The 22,844-nt window shown below is 55.6% G+C and overlaps 1 protein-coding gene across 2 annotated transcripts; it reads right to left on the bottom strand.

Moving 5' to 3' along the window:
- Window positions 1–3,016: 3,016 nt before the first annotated feature.
- Window positions 3,017–22,061, bottom strand: LOC122206753 (SLP adaptor and CSK interacting membrane protein). 2 transcript variants are annotated; one of them, XM_042916219.1, is made up of 5 exons: window positions 21,978–22,061; window positions 10,430–10,553; window positions 8,349–8,412; window positions 4,942–5,015; window positions 3,017–3,168 (listed from the first exon to the last, which is right to left on the bottom strand). In XM_042916219.1, the coding sequence occupies exons 1-5, from the start codon at window positions 21,996–21,998 to the stop codon at window positions 3,017–3,019; spliced, it is 435 nt and encodes a 144-aa protein (XP_042772153.1). In that variant the 5' UTR covers window positions 21,999–22,061. The 2 variants fall into 2 exon arrangements, with proteins under 2 accessions (XP_042772153.1, XP_042772154.1); XM_042916220.1 differs by lacking the exon at window positions 21,978–22,061 and adding an exon at window positions 21,356–21,429.
- Window positions 22,062–22,844: the final 783 nt, after the last annotated feature.

Genomic DNA, 22,844 nt, shown 5'->3' with positions numbered 1-22,844 from the left:
CCCGGTGCTCCTGAGTCTTAGACCTGCTGAATCCTGGAGTGCTTACCTCTAGACTTCTTGTGTGTGGTGACACATTCCTCATTATTGCACAGTCTGTGCCTTGCCGTCTAACCATACTAACTGATACAAATGATTTGTAAAATGTGTTACTGTAACACCAGAGCATTTCCTGAAAACAATCCTATTTGTGTCATAAAGATCAGCTTGACTGTTTCAAAGAGAACTATAATCTACCCATTTCTGATAGGAACACACCATCAGCTCTCAGAGAAGTTAAGAGGGCAGAGCACAGGAGTTTCAGAATGATGATCTTCAGACTCCATATGCTCAGGATGGACACTGTCTTCTGATTTCTTCCTTTATTTATCTGTCCGTATATAGCTGATGGCTCACCTGGGGTTTCCTGTGGGACTAGAATACACAAAAAGGCCTTGTCGAATCTGACTGTATTTAATGCTATCATCCAAACTGCTAACATCTTTTTTAACCAGACTGGCAAAAATATGGCTTTATTACCCATGCCTAGGATACACTCTCAACCTAATCGTATGTGCTCAGAGAAAAACTGCTTGCTTTTGTCAAACCGACTGGTGGGCTTTCTAGTAATGTGCAATGCCCAGTACACATTTAGTAAGGGCCCACTATGTGCCAGAGCTTGTGCTGGGTATCGGGAGTATAGCCGTGAGCCAGGCAAGTTCCACCCCAGAGGAGCCCCAAATTAGAAAGAAGGATGGAAAAGGGGTGCCTGGGGGGGCTCAGTTGAGCAGCTGACTTTGGCTCAGGTCGAGCATCCACAAAGCACCTGGGTGCTGTGCTAGGGACAGAGAAAACCCTGGGGGAAAGAGAGACCCAGTCCCTGCCCCCATGTTGCTCTCGGTCTGAGGTGGGGGAGAAGGATAGGTAAACAGGTTATCGCGGGGTGCTCCTGCTGTGAGAAGAGAGCCTCAAAGAGGGCACCGCACTCAAGTTTTGGGTGCTGAGGAAAGACTCTGAGCAGAGACGGGAAGGGGGAGAAGGTGGGGAGAGATGTTCTAGGCAGAGGGAAGGTTACCACAGACCAGGTCATTTCAGATGCCCCGAGGAGCAAAAGTTTGGACGGAGTGGAAGTTGTAAGGGGAAGTTGACACATCTCGTAACCCAAGTTAAGGAGTTTGGTGTTTTTCTGAGGGCGATGGGTGAAGAAGAGATTTAAACAAGAGAATGAGTGGTTAGATGTTCCCTTTAGAAAGCTGTGCAGAAAGGGGACCGGAGAGTGAGACGCCAGTGGTGGGTGTGTGTGGGGGGGGAGGTGGGCCATCCGTTCCTTCTGGGGTGTGTTGACCTCGAGGGCCTGTCGGGAGGTCATGCGGGGGTGTCCTGGGGGCAGCCAGCCTGGGACTGAGGAGAAGGCTCAGCTGGAGCCTGCCGTCTGGAAGCTGTCAGAATAGAGGGATGCTGAGCCCCAGGCGTCCCGGGACGGGAAGGGCCTGAGGAAGACACGTCTAGTATCTGCTTTTAACTCTCGTCATAGATGTGGGTGGTTTTCAGAAAATTTAGAAGAGGAAGCCGTGCAAGTGAAACACTTCTGTGCGTGGGCTTTTTTTTTTCCCCCCAGAACTTGGAGGAAAGAGTCCTCTCTGGCTCACGGAGTCCCAGAGTTCCACACGGCCGCAGTTAGGGAACCCCCGGCCTACTATAAGGTGGTGGTAACACAGGAAGCTGGACGTCCCTGTGGAATCCAGAAAGACGGAGCCCGGAGGAAGCACATGTCCCCACTGGTCCAGCAGCGGCTGAGGCGGTAAGCCTGAGCACACCAGGTGCACGCCGTCCATCTCTGGCAAAGGAGCTCGGTCCCAGGGTCACTCCGGGCCTTTCTGCGGTTCGCGGCGCTCTCCCTGCGAGTCTGCTCGTTGCTGGGTTTCCCAGGGGTTGCTGGGAAACCAGCATCTCCAGTCTGCTTAGGAAGCGTCCAGTCCTGGGGCTCCAGCAGATCAGCGCCAGTTTCCGGAGCCTCCAAGCTGACTTGGGCCCTGGGGACCAGGGCACTTGTTGAACAGGACCGTGGTCCTCCACCCTGCCTCTCGTCAGCAGCGCCGCAGCGCTGAGGGGTTCTGGGGACGGTGGTCTCGGGGCCGTATGCAGGGAATGTACGCAGGGGAGGGAGCAGTCGTGAGCGTAAGATGGGGGGGCACGAAGCCCTCCAGCCGTCATCTTGAACCTGCCATTTAATTGTGCCTTTGTTTCCCGTTCCCTGTGACTCCCCCCGCCCCCGCTCCGCATTCACACATACTGCAAAACGATACCGCTACGTGTAACTTACGCACTCGGGTCCGGAAGGCCACATGTGTCTTTGTGGACTGTCACACGTTACCGGGAAGCACAAATCTGGGTGAGCACCTGAACCTCCGCGGTCCGCCCGGCCCATGTCACGGGGGGGGGGGGGGGGGGGGGGGCGGGCGCTGGGGTGTGGGGTGTGTGTAGGTGGGGACAGTTCTCAAGAACAGAAAGCACCACTCACCCTTGAAGAGCCTGCCGGGTGTGATGTAGTAACCTGCACGCAGGAGCACTCAGCCGGAGCACTCGGTCGGATCTCCCACCCACGGCCCTGGGTGTGGCAGCCGGGTGGGCCCGTGGGGCCCAGCCGGGGATGAGAGCCCGGGTGTTCTGCAGAGTCCAACACCAAGAGCTGGGATCGCTTAGAACCGAACAAGAGAAGGGGAGGCGGGGGGCGGGGGGGTCAAGAACGGGGTGGATTATCACGAGTAGGAGCCACGGAACCCCAGGGGCACCCCTCAACAGTAGCTGGAGGCCTGACCGCTCTGGGCCTCCAGGGCAGAGCTGCGGCCCCTCTCCTCTGGGAGGTCATGTGGCCGCTGATGCCTCTCCGTCGAAGCCTCAGGAAATGTTTATTTTACACAGCTGCGCCACGTTACCGCCAGCTCTGAGGATCCCGTTACCGAAGGGCTTCCGTTCTCGATTGGCGTACAGTCCTCCGCGTGAACCCTCCTCAGCTCGCCGGAAAGAAGGGACGGGTGTTTCAGAAGTGACGCTTCTCCATATTTGCGGGGATTTCGACATCATCATAATCATCTAGAGGCTCGATGTAGCTCGGGATGGAGAGGGTCTTATTTCTAACCTTATTGACCAGCGAGTATGTGGCCGGCGGCTGGCTCGGGGTGTCCTGTGGGACTAGAGCACACGAAAAGGTCCTTGCAGGCCAAGCTGCTGTGTGTTGTCACATATATATAAAAAGACGGAGACAGTGCACGTGGGGGAGGGACAGAGAATCCCAAGCAGGCTCCGTGCTGCCAGTGCAAAGCCGTACGCGGGGCTTGAACTCACGAAACCGTGAGATCATGACCTGAGCCGAAACCAGAAGTCGGACGCTCAACTGGCTGAACCACGCAGGCGCCCCCATATGTATTTTTGACCCAGTGACTCAGCATGATTTTCATGGGCTTGGGTGGTCTGGCTACTTCCTGGTGGACCAGCTCCCCATTTGATGGGGGACACTGTTGTACAGACAGGACACCGTCTCGGGATCAGCCGAGTGGGTGAATGGCAGACGGCAGTTAGACGCCCTGGCTCCCACGTCCCCCTGCCTGAGCCCGCAAAGCAGAAGTGCAGACGGCACGCTGACCCGAGCCAGTCCCCGAATGAGCACGGTCATGGGAGACCCTCATTCTCACGAGGAAGTGATACGAAGCTTATTTCCTCTTTGGCACATCCCTCACAGTGACTTAGTGTTTTCCAGGACATTCCATGATTGCTCGGGCACGAATCTCTGCTCAGAAGGGACAGCGGGGTTTGCAAAAGGTAGAATGAGTGAAGAGGGAACACGTAGCAAAAGCCCCAAGGTGGCCGCGGGAAGGAAGACGAAACGGCAGCTAGACCTCAGACCCTCGGATGGGGTCGCCGCGGCCTCTGCCGCGACTCTGTCTTTCCCAAGAGGACCTGAGAAGAAGACCGCCGTCATTCCCTGCACAGCCCTGCAGTGAGACCCAAGTTCACATCCAGGCTCCAGCAGTCACTCCCTGTGTCGCCTTGGGTGAGACACTGAACTTCTGTGTGTCTCAGTGTCCCCATCTGTCAAAGGGGGATAATAAATGCGCCCGCCTCGTAGTGCTGTGGAGAGGCCGCCAGGAGATCGTGCCTGTGAAGTGCGTCACACGGGCCCGGACACACGGGGGCTGCCCCATACATGTAAGCTATTATGTGTCCATTCGGTCAAGACCTGAATTGTCTCCTAACCTCCAGGCACCGTTCTTAGTGGCCAGTAAACCGTGGTGAGGAAGACGAGAGGCCCCTGTTTCCCGGAGTTTCTGTTCCAGGGGAGGAGAGACATCTTAAACACACGAGCAGCAGGTAAGTAAGACGAGGTCGGGTAGCTGCCTTAACGTTTTGAAAGGAAAGTTAGCGGGCTCACTTTAGAGAGGGCGGAGGGCAGTGGCCGCGTGGCAGTGGGGAGGATAAAGGGCACCACCACAGGGGCAGCTCGAGGAAGAACATTCCGGTCAAGGGAACCAGACAGGGCTTTTCTGATGCAAAGTGGGGGAGTCCCGGTGACACCCCCCAAGTTCCTTCTTACTCGTGCTCCGAGCTGGGATTTGAATGTGAACGTACACATTGACCATCAGGAGCTTTGCTATTTGCTCTGCCCCCTTTTTAATTGATTTGTCTCTTTCAATTTTTTTAAACATTTCTTATTTATTTTTGAGCGACAGAGACAGAGCATAAGCAGGGGAGAGGTAGAGAGAGAGGGAGACACAGAATCCGAAGCAGCTCCAGGCTCCGAGCTGTCGGCACGGAGCCCGACGCGGGGCTCGAACCCACGAACCGCGAGATCGTGATCTGAGCCGAAGTCGGACCCTTCACCGACTGAGCCACCCGGGCGCCCCTGAGCTAAGACATTTAGATGAATTTGTTACCCTGCCCTGAATGTCACCAGCAGCAGATACTTACGGGTGTGTTCTGGGAAGAGCAAACCCCTGGGCGGCAGAGGGGGTAACTGAACTGGTGATTCATTAAGAACATTCCTGGGAAGACAGAAAGAGGAGGAGTCAGGGTGTGGTTTTGGGCGTGTCCGTCAGCCTACGAAAGGAAAACATCAGAAAACGGATGAACATTGAAACCTTCATTCCTAAAAGCTGGAGGCACTCCGTCCTTCTCTAGGTGTCGTACCCGTTTGTAAAGCAACTGTTTCCTCCAGCCCCGGGAACAGCTGGATTTGAGGGAAGGAAGGGACTTCGCTTGGAGCGCGTCCTCCTGGAATCCCCGGAGCTGGAGAGGGCGGGGGTGGGGGGTGGGGGGTGGGGGGAGGTAAGTAGCAGGTGTGTTTTCATTTGCAAGATACACGTGTTCCTAACACTAACGGCACACTCGGGGACGCACACAGCGCGTGACTGCCTGTTCGGTGCATCCTGCTGAGATGCCTGCATGTGGCCACCAGATGACATGAGAACGTTCGTGGCAGCGTGAACCCCAAGCTGGACCCTACCCAAATGCGCATCAGCCGCGGACTGGATAAATTCATGAGGACGAACCGTCTGCAACCACGCACAATGACGTGCACAGAAACGTTGACCGACAGGAACCAAACCCTAGATAGCGTGTGCTGGCCGATTCTATTGCTTAAATTTTTTTAAAGTTTATTTATTTATTTTGAGAGAGACAGAGTCAGCATGAGCAGGGGAGGGGCAGAGAGAGAGAGGGAGAGAGAGAGAAGCCCAAGCAGATTCCTCACTGTCCGTGCAGAGCCCGATGCGGGACCTGAACTCACCAACCACGAGATCGTGACCTGAGCCAAAACCGAGAGTCAGATGCTTAACCAACTGAGCCAGCCAGGCGCCCCTGGCTGATTCCATTTCTAGAAAGCATAAAAACAAGAAAAACTAGCCTTTCCTATTTCTGAGAGTGTCTATCTTTGGGGTATGGTGGCTGGAAGGGGATGTAAGTCACTGAAGAACTGGTGATTCTGTTTCTTGATCTGGGCCCTGGCCACCTGGGTCTGTCCAGTTTGTGGAAATTCACTGAGTCCTGCTTGACTTCGTACACCTTTCTGCATTCGTATCATACTTTGGTAAGAAGGTCCAACAAAGAGAGACCACGGGGTAGCCTCTTGGCCTAGACGCACGATCCCCTCCATGTGCTCTGACCTCCAAACTGGAAGAGATTGTTCTCAGCCAAGTTTTGGCCCCCTGTATGTGGTTGAGCGCCCCTGGGGGTGCACAAGCCTGTTGGGATATGTGGACAAGGGTCTGTGTGGCAGGAGCTCCGTTAGTGGCCTCTGTCCACCCCTCGTGGCTGCTCCCAGGAGAGGAGGGAAGTTGATCTGCCTTTGGGAAGAAACTTCTCCCACTGTCTCCTCCAGAGCCAGCCTGACTGCAGAAAACACACATTGTGCTCGAGTCTGTGCTGTTCAGAGAAAGGGGCTGCCCCACACGGGTGACCTGAGGTTCTCCAGGCTGCGCCCTGCATCGGAAAGTTTGCCTGGTTTTGAGCTAGCAAATGCCCTTGCCGGTGGATAAGAGCCCCATTGTGCCACGCCGGGTTTATTCTCATTAAAGGCAATATTTTGTTACTTACCTGCATGACACATTTGTCTTACTCCTCAAGGGGGTCAGAATTGGTGGGGAAGAGGTCTATTATTTGCTGGATCCACAACAAAAGTCACTCTAGGAAAGTACAAATTTCGGGGCGCCTGGGTGGCTCGGTCAGTTAAGCATTCGACTTCAGCTCAGGTCATGATCTCATAGTTGATGGGATCGAGCCCTACATCAGTCTCTGTGCTGACAGCTCAGAGCCTGGAGCCTGCTTCGGATTCTGTGTCTCCCCCTCTCTCTGCTCCTCCCCTGCTCACACTCTGTTTCTCTCTCTCTCTCTCTCTCTCTCTCTCTAAAAAATAAACAAAATAGGGGCACCTGGGTGGCTCAGTTGGTTGGGCAGCCGACTTTGGCTCAGGTCATGATCTCACAGTTCATGGGTTCGAGCCCTGCATCAGGCTCTGTGCTGATGGCTTGGAGCCTGGAGCCTGCTTCGGATTCTGTGTCTCCCCCTCTCTCTGCTCCTCCCCCACTTGCTCAAAAATAAACATTAAAAAAAAATAAAAAAGAAAAGCACAGATTTTGTTTCAGACAACGCATTACATTCCGAAGAAAGGACTGGACCTTGAGCAGCACCTGGCCCTTAACCTCTAAGCTCTCGGATTATCTTTCCTGATGGTAGTGTCTGTATACCTGGGCCTGCGTTCAGCTAGATGGTCTTTGCTAACAAGGTGACTGCTGGTGAATGCCTGCTTGTGTTTGCCTGGGGCCCCAGGTCATGCGGTATATCGGCTTGGCCTCTGAAAGCGCCTGGGGATTGAGTAGCTAAAGCGGGTCGTGTGGGCGCTCTGTTGCCTGTGTGACTGACCCCCCCGTAAAAACCCTCGGTGACTCTCTCTGGCGACGCTTTGCATGTGGTGCCGCACATCCATGCTGGGAGAATGAAGCATGGTGCACCAGCAGAAGAGTCCTGGAAGCTTCCGCTTGGTTGCCCCTGGGGCTCCACCCTGTATGTGCTTTCCCTTTGCAGAGTTGACTCTGTACCCTTCTACGGTAATAACCCGTAACCGTGACCGTTGTAGCTTTCCCGGATCCTGTGAGCGCTTCTGGTGAATCGTCAAGCCTAAAGGTGATCTTGGGGACTCCCGACACAGCAATCATAAAAGCTCCAAAGAGATCACAAAATGCAGCAGTAAAGCCAATGGCATAGTTTCGTTAGGCACACAGCCTCGAGAGGACTACACTGGTGGGCCATCTGAAGGAAAGGAGGGTAGGGGTGCCTGGCCGGCTCAGTTGGTGGAGCCTACGACTCTTGATCTCAGGGTTGGGAGTTGGAGTCCCACCCCGGGTGCAGAGATTACTTAAAATCTTGAGAGAAAGAAAAGGAAGGAAGGAAGGAGGGAAGGGGGAGAGAGAGAGGGAGAGAAAGAAGAAGGAAAGAGAAAGAAATAGAAGGAAGGAGGAAAGGGGGAGAGAAAGAGGGAGAGAAAGAAAGAGGAAGAAAGACAAAAGGAAGGAAAGAAAGAAAAAAGAAAGGGTAGACCTAACCCTGAGGGGTGGGCCCAGCACACACAGCCTGACCTGTGACCTCTACCAAACTAGACCAGACAAAGACAACCGGGAGAGCAGAGCCCTGGAGGGTGCCCTGCAGCCCCAAAGCTCCAGACCCCTCCCCGGAGGGCGGGGCATTGGCAGACAAGAGGGCTCCCGGGCTGCGCAGGTGCAGTGGGCTCCTTCCCCAAAGAGACAAGCAGGTGCACGGGCGCACGTGACCAGGTGGCTCTCAAAGCTGCACCTTGCGTGGGGCGAGGGGGGGGCTGTACTTACTCATACGTTTTCTCTTCGTCACTTTGCCCTCTTCCCAAGGGCTTGGCAACGTCCCACCTCTTGCCTAAGGGACCAAATAGGCATTAATGATCATCTGGGAAGAATCAGCAGAATGTGTGACTGTTAGAAGTCCGGAGACACCGGGCGTGTGCAGGGCAGGTGAGGGAGGAACCACCGGGGAGAAACAGACTTGGGGGCCCAGGGCTGGCGGGCGGTGGAGACTGGCTTGGACGCGGGCCTTCTGACCACAAGCCCTTGCCCAGGCTGCCCGGCGCGGGGCCCCGCTTGTCTCCCCCTGGCTTTCAGAAACATCCCTGGGACGGGTAACCAACTGTGTGCTTGAGAGGAAGCGAGAGGAAGACCGGGGAAGAAGTTTGCAACCGGGCCGTGCTAGACGAACACGTCATTGTTCATTTTTTTTTTTTTTGTAAACATTTATTTATTTTTGAGACAGAAAGAGCATGAACAGGGGAGGGTCAGAGAAAGAGGGAGACACAGAATTTGAAACAGGCTCCAGGCTCTGAGCTGTCGGCACAGAGCCCGACGCGGGGCTCAAACTCACAGACTGTGAGATCATGACCTGAGCCAAAGTCGGACGCTTAACCGACTGAGCCCCCCAGGCGCCCCGATTGTTCATTTTTTAACCTGCGTGGTAATAGTGGTGGCTTAAGGTCCAAGAGAACAGGCCAGGTTTTGTTCAGGGTCCTACTTCGTCTGTGTCCAACATTTCAAGAAGGCAGATGGACAGAGGACTATAGGAGGCAGAATATACTCTTTGTGTTAAAACAAAACAAAACAAAACAAAAAACCCACCACCACAAAAAGGGGCACCTGGGTGGGTCAATCAAGTAAACATTCGACTTCGGCTCAGGTCGTGATCTCAGGGTTCGGGAGTTCAAGCCCTGGGTCAGGCTCTGTGCTGACAGCTCAGAGCCTGGAGCCTGCTTTGGATTCTATGTCTCCCTCTCTCTCTGCCCTACCCCACTCGTTCATTCTCTCTCTCTCTCCAAAATAAACATTAAAGAAATTTTTTTTTTTAATCTATAAAACAACACAAAAACAACTGCTTACCATCAAGGGGTTGAGGGCAGAGAACATTGGACAGGAAGCCCAGTGGACCTAAGTTCTGGTCCCAACTCGGGCACCAAGTCCTGTGAGGCCTCAGTCAAGCCTCTTCCTCTCTGAACCTTAACTTTCTTATCTCTCAAACAGATGGACGAGGATGACAAGGTCTCACTCCTTGTGGAGCCCGGACCTTTCGGCGACCGGCGAGCAGGGTTCTGAGGCTGTCCCAGACGCCGTGGCAGGTCAGTGCCTTGGTGGCTGAGGGTGGCCTGCCCACACTGCCCTGGGGGATTGGCGCATTCACCATCCCTGGGTCACAGGGATGATGGGAGTTGGACGGCAAAGTGGAAACCCCCTTGGAGATGATGTTAAGTTAGTGGAAGGCCTCCACGAAGGTGGAGGGTGCCAAGAACCTGGGGCCAAGGCAGCTGTTGTTCTGGGAGATTCAGAGTCTGACCTTAGAGAAGGCAATGGTGGTGGCCAGCGTGTCCATCGTGGACCGAGCCCGTATTTCATGCCTCAAGAAAGTCTTTTTTTTGTTTTTTTAGAAAACTGCTTCGTTGGGGAATGATTGACCCAGAAAAGGCTGTGCGTATCCGGTGTATACAACACGTGTACCACTCGATGTGATTGGAACTGAGACAGCCTCTGACATTCTCTGGACTCGTGCTGTCTTCTGAGTCCCAAAGGTGAGAGCAGGGCCACGATGGAGAGAGAAAGCCGTGGAGCAGCGTGTGCCTTCTCACAGGTTCTGCCCTCACCCACACCCTGGGGGCCCCAAGAGTTCCTGAAGATTAGTTAGCCTCCCTCCCTTCGCCATGCAGATGGGGAAACCGAGGCCCAGACATGCAAGTTAGTGGCAGGGCTAGGCTCAGACCCAGAATACACGATTCTTAATGCACAATTCAGCCTATTCAGGCCCAGAACTATGCTTTCTGCCCTGAAGAAGCCCTAATGCCCAGATAACCACCCCAGCCCTCCCCGCCCTCCACCTGCCCAGGTGAGACCGCCATTACCTTGTCTAAGCAGCTGTCTACAGGCACAGTACAGGATGAGGGCCAGGCTCACGGACACAATGCAGATGGCCACAGCTAGGACGGCCCAGAAATTGTCCCTCAACCAATCCATCGTGATGGGACCCTGAGAAGAACGGAGACAGAGGAATATGAGACGTGAACGGGGCGTCGGGGGGGGGCGTTGTCTACCACGTTTTGGGGATACCTCTGCTTAGGGGTCAGGCAGGTGATGGCGTAGACGAACCCTGCCCATCAGCAACTGGGAGCCCTCAGGCGAGGCCCTTAATCTCCTCCGAACTCCGTGCGTCCTCATGTGTGGCACGGGAGTGACCCGTCTGCCACTCCCCAGGGGAGCCACGCGCACGGAGATCAGAGATGTACAGGAATTTGGGGGCTGGAAGCTGGCCAGCTCGGGAAGCAAGCAGAGAAGTCTGGCAGGAGCAGATCGTAAGTGTTCTCAAGACAGAAAAGAAAGAGTGACATTGGCTGTGGTGGCGGGCATTTCGCGATACAGTGAAACCTTGGATTGCGAGTACCTTGTTCTGCGAGCATTCCACAAGATGAGCTAACGTTTCTAATACGCTTTAAAAAATTTTTTTAATGTTTATTTATTTTTGAGAGAGAGACAGAGTGCGAGCGGGGGGAGGGGTAGAGGGAGAGGGAGACCCAGAATCCGAAGCAGGCTCCAGGCTCCGAGCTGTCAGCACAGAGCCCGACACGGGGCTCGAACTCACAGACTGTGAGATCATGACCTGAGCCGAAGTCGGACGCTCAACCGACTGAGCCCCTCAGGCGCCCCTCCGTTATTTCTCATGGGGAAATGTGCTTTGATACACAATTCCTACGGATTACAAGCGTGTTTCCAGAACGAACTATGCTCTCAAACCAAAGTTTTACCATATACGAGTGTATCCAGTCAACGCGTTGTGCATTTTAAACTTCCACGGTGTTATTAAGTCAATTATACCTCAGTGACGCTGGGGAAGAAAGAGAGGGAAAAAAAGCCAACGGTAAGAGTGCAGAAAGTGTGAGGCTTGTTAGAAAGTCCCCGTGGGAGGATGTCTAGTACTAATGTTCAGTCTGAAGCTTTTGCCTGTACCGTGTTGGAACTCAATTGCACAATAAAAGCTTGTAAGAGCAGAGCCTGGGGACTAATGACATGTGTGCTGTGGTTTCCCAACCAGGGATGACGTACAGACAAGTAGGACAGACAGCAGGTGCCGGGCCCCAGGAGATTGTGGGATGCCCTCGTAGGAGGAGCCTCCAGGAATGCAGGGGCTTTGCGGGAGGAGCGGGGCTCCCCTCATCCAGAGCGTGGGCGCTTTGCCTGTTCGTTTGGCTACTAAAGGAAAACGTGATCCTTGAGACCTGGCATATTCTGGGTGTGTGAGAATCAACTTCCTGTGTCATCACTTAGCCAGTGGAAACTCACGCATGTATTTTCATGTACAGCCCTTTCCAATTCATGCTTTTGAGTGATAGTATTAACGATATAAACAGGGACCCAGGCAGAGGAACAGGGACAAGGTTAGGCCTGCTAAGGCCATTGTTCCTACAAAACCATCGGACTTGGCTTACTACTTATTAGTTATTTATTTATAATTAAAACATTTTTTATTGTTTATTCATTTTTGAGAGACAGAGACAGAGCGTGAGCAAGGCAGGGGCAGAGAGAGCAGGAGACACAGAATCCGAAGCAGGCGCCAGGCTCCGAGCCGTCAGCACAGAGCCCGACGTGGGGCCCGAACCCACGGACCGTGAGATCATGACCTGAGCTGAAGTCATATGTTGAACCGACTGAGCCACCCAGGTGCCCGTTGGCTTACTATTTAAACACGTGTTAGTATTACTGGCAGAGTGTCCTCATTTATTATGTTGTTCTATTATAATTTGGATTTTCAGTCCCCAGCTTCGTTTCTTTGGTGAAGGTTGGCTTGATCGAACACGTTTTTGGCTATTCATCAGGTTACATGGCGCGAAACCAAGCGTGTGTAACTTGTACACGTGTCATCTGCAGCTCTTTGGCTCAGCTCTCCGCTCAGCGCCATTTATCCACGGTGATAGATGTGCTGGGGATTCTCTCTTCAAAGACAGACATGTCGGCCGGCCAGGTAGCCCACCCAGGTGTGCACTCAGGAGAGGCTGTGCTATAGATCCCCTTTTCAGGATGCACAGAAGAGAGCAACAGAGGCACACGAAGAAGGGGGAAAAGGGAAAGTGTGGAGACTGGAGGCTTGGCTCTCAGGAGGACCCTGTGAAATGTGGTTTTGCAGGGCCCGGTGAGGCCATAGGGCACTGGACTTAAGAAAATGCCACATATCTGAGGGTGGACTCTTTGTTTAATACACGTAATTGGAACCTGACCTTCTTTAGCTCTGGGGGTGGAAGGAAGGAAGGAAGGAAGGAAGGATGGAAGGAGGAGGAAGGAAGGAAGGAGGAAGGGAGGAGGAAGGAAGGAGGAAGGAAGAAGGAAGGAGGAAGGAAGGATGAAGGGAGTAAGAAGGGAGGAAGGAGGAAGGAAGGAAGGACGGAAGGAAGGAAGGAAGGATGCAGGGAGTAAGAAGAGAGGAAGGAAGAAGGAAGGAGGAAGGAAGGAAGGAGGAAGGAAGGAAGGAAAGATGGATGAAGGGAGTAAGAAGGGAGGAAGGAAGGAAGGACGGAAGAAAGGAAGGAAGGATGCAGGGAGTAAGAAGCGAGGAAGGAAGAAGGAAGGAGGAAGGAAGGAAGGAAGGATGGATGAAGGGAGGAGGAAGGAAGGAAGGAGGAAGGAAGGAAGGATGGATGGATGAAGGGAGGAGGAAGGAAGGAAGGAAGGCAGGAAGGAAGGAAAGATGGATGGATGAAGGGAGGAGGAAGGAAGGAGGAAGGAAGGCAGGCAGGCAGGAAGGAAGGATGAAGGGAATAAGAAGGGAGGAAGGAAGGAAGGAAGAAAGAAGAAGGAAGGAGGAAGGAAGGATGAAGGGAGTAAGAAGGGAGGAAGGAAGGAAGGAAGGAGGAAGGAAGAAGGAAGGGAGGAAGAAGGGAGGAAGGAAGGAGGAAGGAAGGAAGGACGGAAGGAAGGAAGGAAGGATGGAGGGAGTAAGAAGGGAGGAAGGAAGGAAGGATGGACAGACGGATGAGCAGATAGAATATTCTCCCCCCCCCCATTTTCTCATTCTCTCTTCTCATACTCAAATGTGCATCTCCTTGTTCTTTTGTCTAGTTTGTCCTCCATATTTTCTACCTTTTCTTTTTGTCTTAATCTTGAAGGATTTCTCCAAAAAGCAACTAAACATACTCTTTAGGGCTATGAAAGTAAACACCAGGGCGCAAGAGCTCAAAGCTGTTGCATCCGAGAGCACAACGGGGTGGAAGGATGGACGTGGGGAGACAGGGGGCTGCAATTTTCTGCCGTGAATCCTCCGAATCACTTGATTTTTATTTGTTTTAATTTTATTATTATTATTATTTTTTTTTTTAAACTATGTGTATTTACTGGGACGCCTGGGTGGCTCAGTTGGTTGAGCGTCCGACTTTGGCTCTCGGTTCAGGAGTTCGAGCCCCACATCGGGTTCTCTGCCATCAGCCTGTCAGCACAGAGCCCACTTCAGGTCCTCTGTCCCCCTCTCTCTGCCCCTCCCCTGCTTGCCCTCTCCCCAGAAAGTAAATATTAAAAAAAAAAAAACTGTGTATTTACTTTAATAAAAATTAAAAAAAAACAACCCAGTCAATTAACTGTCTAGCGTAGCTCCCATGAAAAGCTACTCCTCCGATTTCAAGTTCAAAGAAGTTTCCTTCTCCTCAGTTCCCTGGAGAAGCAGGGAAGAAGGATGATGTCAGAAAAGTGAAACCTGGGTCACTTTTGAGAACCACGCGGTGGATGCATATCTTGCAGTTCTGTTCTTACAAACGTGTGGCGTGGCTTTGCTTTGCTAGCCGATGTTTCTTCCTTTTTTTTTTTTTTTTAAATGTTTATTTATTTTTGAAGGAGAGTGCGAGCAGGGGAGGGGCAGAGAGAGAGGGAGACCCAGAATCCGAAGCAGCTCCAGGCTCCGAGCCGTCAGCACAGAGCCCGACCTGGGGCTCGAACCCACGAACCGTGAGATCGTGACCTGAGCTGAAGTCTGATGCTCAACCGACTGAGCCCCCCAGGCGCCTTGCCAGCAGATGTTTGGAGTGTGATCCGTGCACACGCAGCCTGCAGGTGCTTTCATCTGTCCGCTAACTGCGTCCTTGAGCGGCCTGCCCAAGGTCACCCGGCAGGAAGGAGGCTGAATGCTCTCCCTCTAGGTGCCAGTCCTTCCTTGCTGGTGTCCATACGATGCCCGGGTCATCGGGGACAGGCCCAGCGGGGTTCGGGACGCCTTCCTTTAAGGAGCACAGCCATGGTGGTGAGACGGTGGGGGCCACGGGACTCCCCAGGATGAAGGATCGGGGCCCACAAGTGGGAATAAGAGTCCCAAGTTCCCCCACAGCCCAGGGCCAGACAAACAGCACTGCTCTGAGACGCCTTCTCCGCAGAACCCAGACGAGCTTGTCTTTCTGGGACAGGGCGGCTGAGTGAGAAGGGTCCCGAGAGAACCCCGTCCTGTCCCCGCTGGGTGTCCTCTGGGCTCCAGGCCGGCTCAGTGGCCGTGGTGCTGCCCGAGAGGGGACACGGACGGGCTCTGGGCAGCGACGGCGGGGATCCAGCCCGCGGGGAGCGGGTGCAGGTGGCCGGCGGGACCGAGCTCACGCCCCGCAAAGTGTGGGAGCTGAAGGCCATCTGTGTCGGCCGCCCGGACGGGACCGTGGGGCGCAGGCCTCCCCGGAGCTGAAGCGCGGGGCCCAGGGCGTCGGCCACCAGCCCGCAGACGCTGCGGGGCCCCTCGAGGGACCTCTCGGGCCGGGCGTGGAGTCTCCACCCAAAACCGCAAAGCACCTCAGCAGGAAAGGCCACTGGTGGGAGACTCCCCGTGGAGAAACGTCTGTCTGGCTGTCCTCGGCGCAGGGTGGGGTGCAGGGGTGCGGAGGCGGCCCCCACCCCTTCCTCCACTCACGCCCACTGGGGCAAAGTGAGCGGCTTTGAGTCAGAAACCGAAGCTTTGCAATGAGCCACGTTTTACCAACTGCGCTCAGCAATCAAAAGTAACTTGAAAGTTTTGGAATTGGACTAAAGCGTCTTTGGGGTGGCCGCCCCCCGACTGGGGCGAGAGGGGAGCCCCCCGGGCAGGGGCAGGAGCACAGGGGCATACAACAGCAGGAGTGCGGGGCCTGTCACGAGTCCCCGACGCCACCGTCACGGAGCTAGAAATCCAAGCGTGGGCAGGGCTGTGTCCACCCCCAGGACGTGCCACTGCCTGGTTCTGTGGGCCTCTAGAGGCCACTCGTGCTCCTGGCTCGTGGCCCCTTCCTCCGTCTCCGAACCCCGCGGGGTGGTTCCTCCGTAGCCACGTCTCCCTCTGAGCTCCTCCCCCGCCTCCTCCTGCACGCGGACGACCCGAGCTGTCTGTCTGTCTGCCCCGTGTCAGAGACTCGGATTTAACTGACCTGCGGGACCCGTGGGGCCTGGCCCTTGGGGGGTTTGTTTCTTTGTTGTAATAAAATTTTCCAGATGAGTCTAATACACGGCGGGCCGAGGTTGAGAACCGGTGATCTACACGTTATCTCTTAATCCTGATGATGACCTTCCCCGAGTGGGTGGTGTTAGTTCTCACGCTTCGTTTGCAGGTGAACAACTTGAACTCAGAGAGGTTAAGCGATTTGCTCAAGGTAACACAGCCAGCAAGGGACTAGCGTAGGATTTCAGCTCAGGGCAGTCTGACGCCAGGCCGTGCGGTCATTTTACCCCATGAGGCTGCCGCCAAGCTGGTAAATGTTTCTTTTCATAACAGAACTGAAAGCGGAACCCTCGTTCAAGAGCTTCCAGCACGGGCAAGACCTCAGCCTTCAGCCGTGCCCTGTTCGGCGTAATTACAACCGCGGTAGGAAAATGCGTCTCAGAAAAGTCACCCTCACCGTGTGCTACCCGGGGCCCTACGCACCCCTCTCATTCAGTCCCCTGCACGGCGGCTTGTGGTTACCACCCCGTTTTACAGATAAGACCATGGGAGCTCAGAGATCGAAACTACTGGCCCAGGGGCACGGAGCCAGTGAGCGGGAAAACCAGAAACCAAACCCAGGTCTTTGGGACTCCAGGACCCTAACTCGCGACCCCCAAACGGGGGCTCTGGGAAATGTGTGAAAGCACAGATGCCAGTCCCAGGCCCCTTCTCTGCCCCCAGTTCTGATCTGTAGGTCCAGTGTCGGACTCGGGATCAGCATTTTTAACAAGCGCTCCAGTGGTGGGGGGCGGGGGGGCTCAGCCTCCGGGTGGGACGGACGTCCGTCGGGCCAGTTGGCAGAGCCCCCCAGCTGGGGCAGGTGAGGGAGCCCCACAGTCAGAGGCGGTAGCAGCACTGGTGGGAGAGGGAAAGGCACCAAAAAAGCCCCCGAACCAAATGCCCGAGATGCTTCTCGTAATGCCCCAAATTCCATCATCGACAAGTCACTTCTCTGCCAAGTTCCCCGCTCTCCCCACTTCCTCTCCATTCAAACTCATTTGCCTGGGTGTGCCAGACTCTGAGGAAGAGAAACTGATTTTTACTAGGGTGTGAATGACTTCCTTGGGTCCTCAGGGCACTGGGTTCCTTTCTTGAATTCCCTCAGGCATTGGCCAGAGCAGGGGCATCCTAGGATCTTGTCCAGAGTCCTCAGAGGATATAACCGAATGCGATTTAGGAACAAAGACCGTCTTATCCAGGCTTCCTCCTCCTGCTAGTCACCTAGTCACCCCCCCCCCCCACCATCTCAGTGCTCTTTGCTCCCTCTTCCCCTTTCTCCTTAGTCATCCTGCCCTCAGGACAGACTCTGAATCTCATTCACACTGCGACCTCCGTAACTGATAACAGCTTAAGTGTGTGTGGGGTGGGGGAGGTGCTCCACCGTCAGGGTGATGAAAACCCAGAAGGCAACAGAAGCTGGGACACTGAGGCCGAGGAAAGGTTGCCTCGACCGGGGCTGGGTGCTGGGCAGGGGCGGGGGAGGCAGACCCGTGCGTGAGCCCACGTCCCGTGACTGCGGCGGGTTACCGGACGTTTGTCCCCGGCGGTCCACACTGGCGAGTCAGCTCCGCCACCCAGAGCGGGGCCCGTCTCTCTGCCACTGTCTCCGTCACCTGGAACGCAGTAGGCGCTCGGTGCGGGTCTGCGAGCACATGAACGTGACTGCCGCCTCTCTCCCGGCCCTACAGGTGCGCTCCGCCTCCGATGATGCAGGCGGGAGGGCGGTTTGGGGTCTGCCCCCTAACCGTCCAGCTGCCTGGCCTGGCCTGGCCTCGCCACCCGCCACCGGCTCCGCACCCGCCACCGGCCGCGGGCATCGGGCGCTGCCCGGGAAGCCGAGACCCTGCCCGCCTGCGCGGGTTTCTCTGCCTTCCTCCCATGACGCACATCCTCGCCCTCGCCGCGGGGGAGGCACTGAGGCCAGGCACCCACGCGGCCCGGCTCTCACTTCCCCAAAAGGCATTTCCAGGGAGTCGGCGACAGAAGTCCCAGTCCAACCCCCGCTGGGAATTCTGGAGACTGGCTTGATTCCACACTCGCTTCTTCCTGGGTTTTTTTTTCGTGTTTTTTTTTTTTTTTTAACCAAATTGTGTAGCGTAAGAAATAGCTGACGACATGAGAGCCATGCATTCGTCCACATGCAGGACACGTCTCCCGAAACGTCTCTCTGACCCCTGAGGAGCTCCAGCATTTTCGCCCCTAATCCAGCCTCGCTCGTGAAAAGTACTGGGTGCGAGGCCCCTGTGTTTCTTTCAAGACCCACGCTACTGCTCAAGTCCCGTGTGATTGAAAAACTCGACTTTTTCTCACGAGAAAGGAATGATCTGAAGTAGTCATGAGTCCCAAAAGGTGGGGAGAACGTGTGTGTGTGGGGGGGGCGGGGGGATGGGGTTCTAGGAGGCTGGAGAGGCTTCGGGGAAGTTTCCGCGGGGACGAGGCAGGTCGCACGCAGCTCTGGGGGAGGATGGGGCCCCGCCCCTTGCTCCTGCCTGGAGTTAGGGCTTCCAGCCTAATCCCCTTGGCCGAGGCCAGCCCTGCCCGAGACCACGAGGCTGTGGGGCACCTGCTGGGTCTCAAAGACTTAGCGTGGGGGCGCCTGGGTGGCTCAGTGGGTTGGACGTTCGACTCTTGATATGGCTCAGGTCATGATCTCATAGAGCATGAGATCAAGCCCCACGTCGGGCTCTGTGCTGACAGCGTGGAGGCTGCTTGGGATTCCCCATCCCTCCCCCCTCTCTGCCCCTCCCCTGCTCTCTCTCTTCCAAAATAAATAAACAAACGTAAAAAGAAAAATGCTTAGTGTGGAAGGAAGAACATAAAAGATCTCATTAGTTAACGTTTATATGGATTACGTGCGGGAAGGATGTTTTTGATGTGTTGGGTTCAGTGCAATGTGTTATTAAAATTAACTTCAGCCTTCTTCCCCCTTTCTTTCAATTCTTCTCCCTTCTGCCCCGCTCACGCTCGGATTCTTAGCACCTGGGGGTGTCGTGTCATACGCACTGACCCCAGCCCAAGACAAGTAAAACCGTGTACCGACAGAACGGAATTCGACAGAGGAATGGGAAGACAGGCTGGGATGTTCGCGCAGTGAGACCCCATCCAGAAACGTAAAACGCGGATTCCCAATGCCCAGGACAGCACAGATGAGGAGTCCTGGACGCAGGAAATGAAAGAGGCAAGGTGTAGACTGTTGCCCAACGTGTTGACTGTGCATCTGAGACAGACACGTTTCCCTGGTGTTAATTATACCTCAGTAAACAATTTCAAGAAAGAATGAGCCGTGCAGCCCTTGGGCCGGGCTCGTGTCCCGCCCCCTTCGTAACAGGACTCGTAACCTTTCGAAAGGTAACAGTTTCGTAACAGGACTCGACCCTGTTCATTCGTTCTCACCCATCATAGTGGGTCGCTCCACTGACATATCTTTCTGCCCGGACTTAGGAACTACACCGGGGGCGCCTGGGTGGCTCAGTCCCTTAAGCCTCCGACTTCGGCTCAGGTCATGATCTCAGGTTTGTGGGTTCGAGCCCCGCATTGGGCTCTGTGCTGACAGCTTTAGGTTCTGTGTCTCCCCCTCTCTCTGCTCCTCCCCCCACACACGTTCTCTCTCAAAAACAAACATGAAAAAAAATTTAAAAAAAGAAACCACGCCTATATTAAAGCAAAAATTAAAAATGGTGAAGGGGCACCGGGTGGCTCAGTCGGTGAAGCATCCGACTCTTGATTTCAGCTCAGGTCATGATCTCACGGTCGCGGGATCGAGCCCCACGTTGGGCTCTGCGCGGAGCATGAAGCCTGCTTGGGATTCTCTGTCCCCTTCTCTCTCTCTGCCCCTCCCTGGCTCCCACTCTCAGTCTCTCTCTCTCAAAAAAAAAAAAAAATCATCAACCTTGTTCTGGCGCAGCTGTGGTGAAACAGATCCTTCCACGTGACCGCTGACAGTGTATATAGATTTTGTTACAAGTTTTTAAGGGGCACCTGGCTGGCTCAGTCGGTGGAGCGTGTGACTCTTGATCTCGGGGTTGTGAGTTCGAGCCCCACGTTGGGTGTCGAGTCCACTTCAATAAACAAACGAATGAACTTACCAAAAAAAAAAAAAAGGTTTGTGCGGGGGAGCAAACAGTAACAACACACAGACATCTCCTCTGATTCCGTAATATCATTTCTAGTGATCCAGCCTCACCAGTAATCCAAAGGAAGTAAAATTTAAATGCAGAACTCTGTTGGCTTTGGCGCAAATAAGCAGGGAGCAGGCAGCGTGGGACTGGGAGAAAATTGCACAAGGGCCCCTCGATGGGCTCGGATGAAGCAGTCAAGCAGTGGGGAGAAAACCCCGTGAAAAGCAGCCCCGGGGGGGAGCTTCGGGGCGCCCCCCTTCGCCAGAAGAGCCACACGCAGCCCGTGCGGACACCCCGGCCAGCCACCTGTGTGCGGGTCGCCCGCGCGTGTGGCCCGAGTCTGCCGGGACGAAGCACAGAGACCCCATCTCGGTTCCGTACCGAGGGAAAGACTCCTTTTCACCTCTACCACCCAGCCTCCCTGTGAAGCGTGAACGGAACACGTTTTCCAGACCTCACGCATCACGTCTTTCAAGAGCTCTGGTCCCCTTCCTGAGCAGGTGGCTTTTCGGGCGTCTCCGCGGCGTTCTATGCGTTGTGTCTGACTTCCTCAGAACCTTCCGGAATTGTGGAGTACTCAGGCTTCCTGAGTCATCCCCGGACGTCTGCAACCCAGAAGTCCTTCCTTGGGTCCAACCAAATTGTCTCGCGCCCTTGCTGGCTTTCTTGCTTGTTTGGTTCTGAGAGTGTGGGGGGGCCCCCTGGAGCCCTGTCACCTGCTGGCTGTCTGGCAGCGGCACTGGTGTGGTCAGTGGGTGGGGGTGACGGCAGCGAGGCCCGAATTTCCTGTACCATGTGTTCACGTCAAAACGAGACAACGGTGATGTTTCACAGTGTCGACGCCTGGGAAAAAACTAGAAGGCCAGACGCGAGGCTCTGCCATGGCTTTTCCCAAGTGGCGGAATGTGGGGCCATTGTTCCCCTATTTCTCTGGAGTTTTCCAGTTTTTTGAGGGCAGGAGGGGTGGAGGGAAGGGTCCTAAAGTGTAACAAGAAATGGGGCGCCTGGGGGGCTCAGTCGGTGAAGCGTCCGACTTCGGCTCAGGTCACGATCTCACGGTCTGTGAGTTCGGGCCCCGCGTCGGGCTCCGTGCCGACGGCTCGGAGCCCGGATCCTGCTTCGGATTCTGTGTTTCCCTCTCTCTCTGTTCCTCCCCTGCTCTCTCTCTCTCTCTCTCTCAAACATAAATAAAGATAAAACAAAAAACAATTAAAAACAAAACAGGAAGCCCCAGGCCTTGTCTTTACCACGCTCAGGGCAGGGCGCGGGAGCGGTTCTCAGGACAAGCGATGCGAGACAAGATAGAACTGGAAATACCACGAGGAGGCCTCGGAGGTCATTTCCCAGCGGGCAGCGGCCGTTCGCCACATGGGGATCTGACCCCGGGGCGCAGCCGAGCTCGACCCGCGGCCACGGGAACACACAGGATGCCTTACAGATCGCTAGACACGAGAGACGGGGGCACAGAGATGTCAAGGCTGCTGGAGTTCTAGGTTTTTCCTGCCAGAGTCCCAAGATGCAGCTCGAGACCCGCCTTGTCACCCCCTCGCCCACCCCGTCCCCGACGCAGACCCGTTCGGGTCTTCTCGCTTATCAGGCACCGAAAGTCGCCTTCAGAATCCAGAGAGGGGGAACCACCTGTGTACCGTTTATGCGTCTCTGTCCCCGTCCGGGTGTCATTTCAACCCGATAGGCAGGTTCCCCCGCCCCAACATACCCCCGGGAAATGGAGGCACAGACGGGTGCAGGGATCTGAGGTCCCCCAGCCCGTGAGGGGCAGAGGGGACCCTCCGAGCCCAGCCGCAGACTGAGCTGCAACCCCAGCCCTCGCCAGGCGGCCGCTCGGGTGCCCCAAGCCCAGATGCTTACCTGGGTGGCGAGCGTGTCCATCTGCGAGCGGCTGAGGGGACAGCAGGGGCCCGAGTGTGGTGGCTCAGGCACAGCTGGGGAGAGGCCTTCCTCACCCACAGGCTTCCCGCCCACCCCGGAGCAGTGAGCCCCAGCCAGACCACACTTCCCCTTCCTGCTCAGCCCTCGGGTGGGGGAGGCCCAGGCGCCCGCATGGCAGGCAGCCCACCCCCTTCCAGGGAAGCTGGTCCCGACGCCTCCAGGGGGCACGATCGCTTCCTGCGAGGCCCCGCCGAGGACCGACCCGGTCGTGGGGGGTCAAGCCCCGGGGGCGGGCTGGGCAGTGTGGCCGGGGCGGCCGCGGGGTCCCCGCACACCAGCCTGTCCGAGCGAGCATTCCCGGCTGCGGCAGCCTGGCCGGGGGCCCCAGAAGAGCGAGGACGCTGGTTCCCACCCCGAGACACCCCCGGCGAGCTTCCCGTAGGATGGACACTGGAGGACACTGTGGCCAAGCCTGGGGCTGCCGGCCAGCTTCTGTGGGGAGGCCGGGAGCCTGCTGCTCTGGGCCCCGGGCCCCGCTGGCCGTCCCGGCAGGGCCGGGTCCCCGTCAGCACGGGGACAGTCTCCAGGGGCGCCCACGACCGCTCACAACGGGGGGCCGGGGCAGGCAGCCGACCAACCATTTTGTTGACCTGACCCTTCTCGCTGAAACAAACAGCCTGGCGGTAAAAATAGCCACCCCGGTGCGCTGCGTCTGCCCGGCTGCCCGTGACCGTGACGGTACCCTGGGCTTTCTGGCACACGCTTACCCGCCGGCTTTCAGGAAACAAGACTCCTGATCTGCACGGTTTGCGAGTTTCCAGGATTTGGACAGTTGCCGCTCTGGCC

The sequence above is a fragment of the Panthera leo genome, chromosome E1, assembly GCF_018350215.1.
Source record: "Panthera leo isolate Ple1 chromosome E1, P.leo_Ple1_pat1.1, whole genome shotgun sequence".
NCBI classification, from domain to species: Eukaryota; Metazoa; Chordata; class Mammalia; order Carnivora; family Felidae; genus Panthera; species Panthera leo.
The sequence above is the reverse complement of the archived record's forward strand: the minus strand, read 5'-3'. Positions and strand labels throughout refer to the sequence as shown.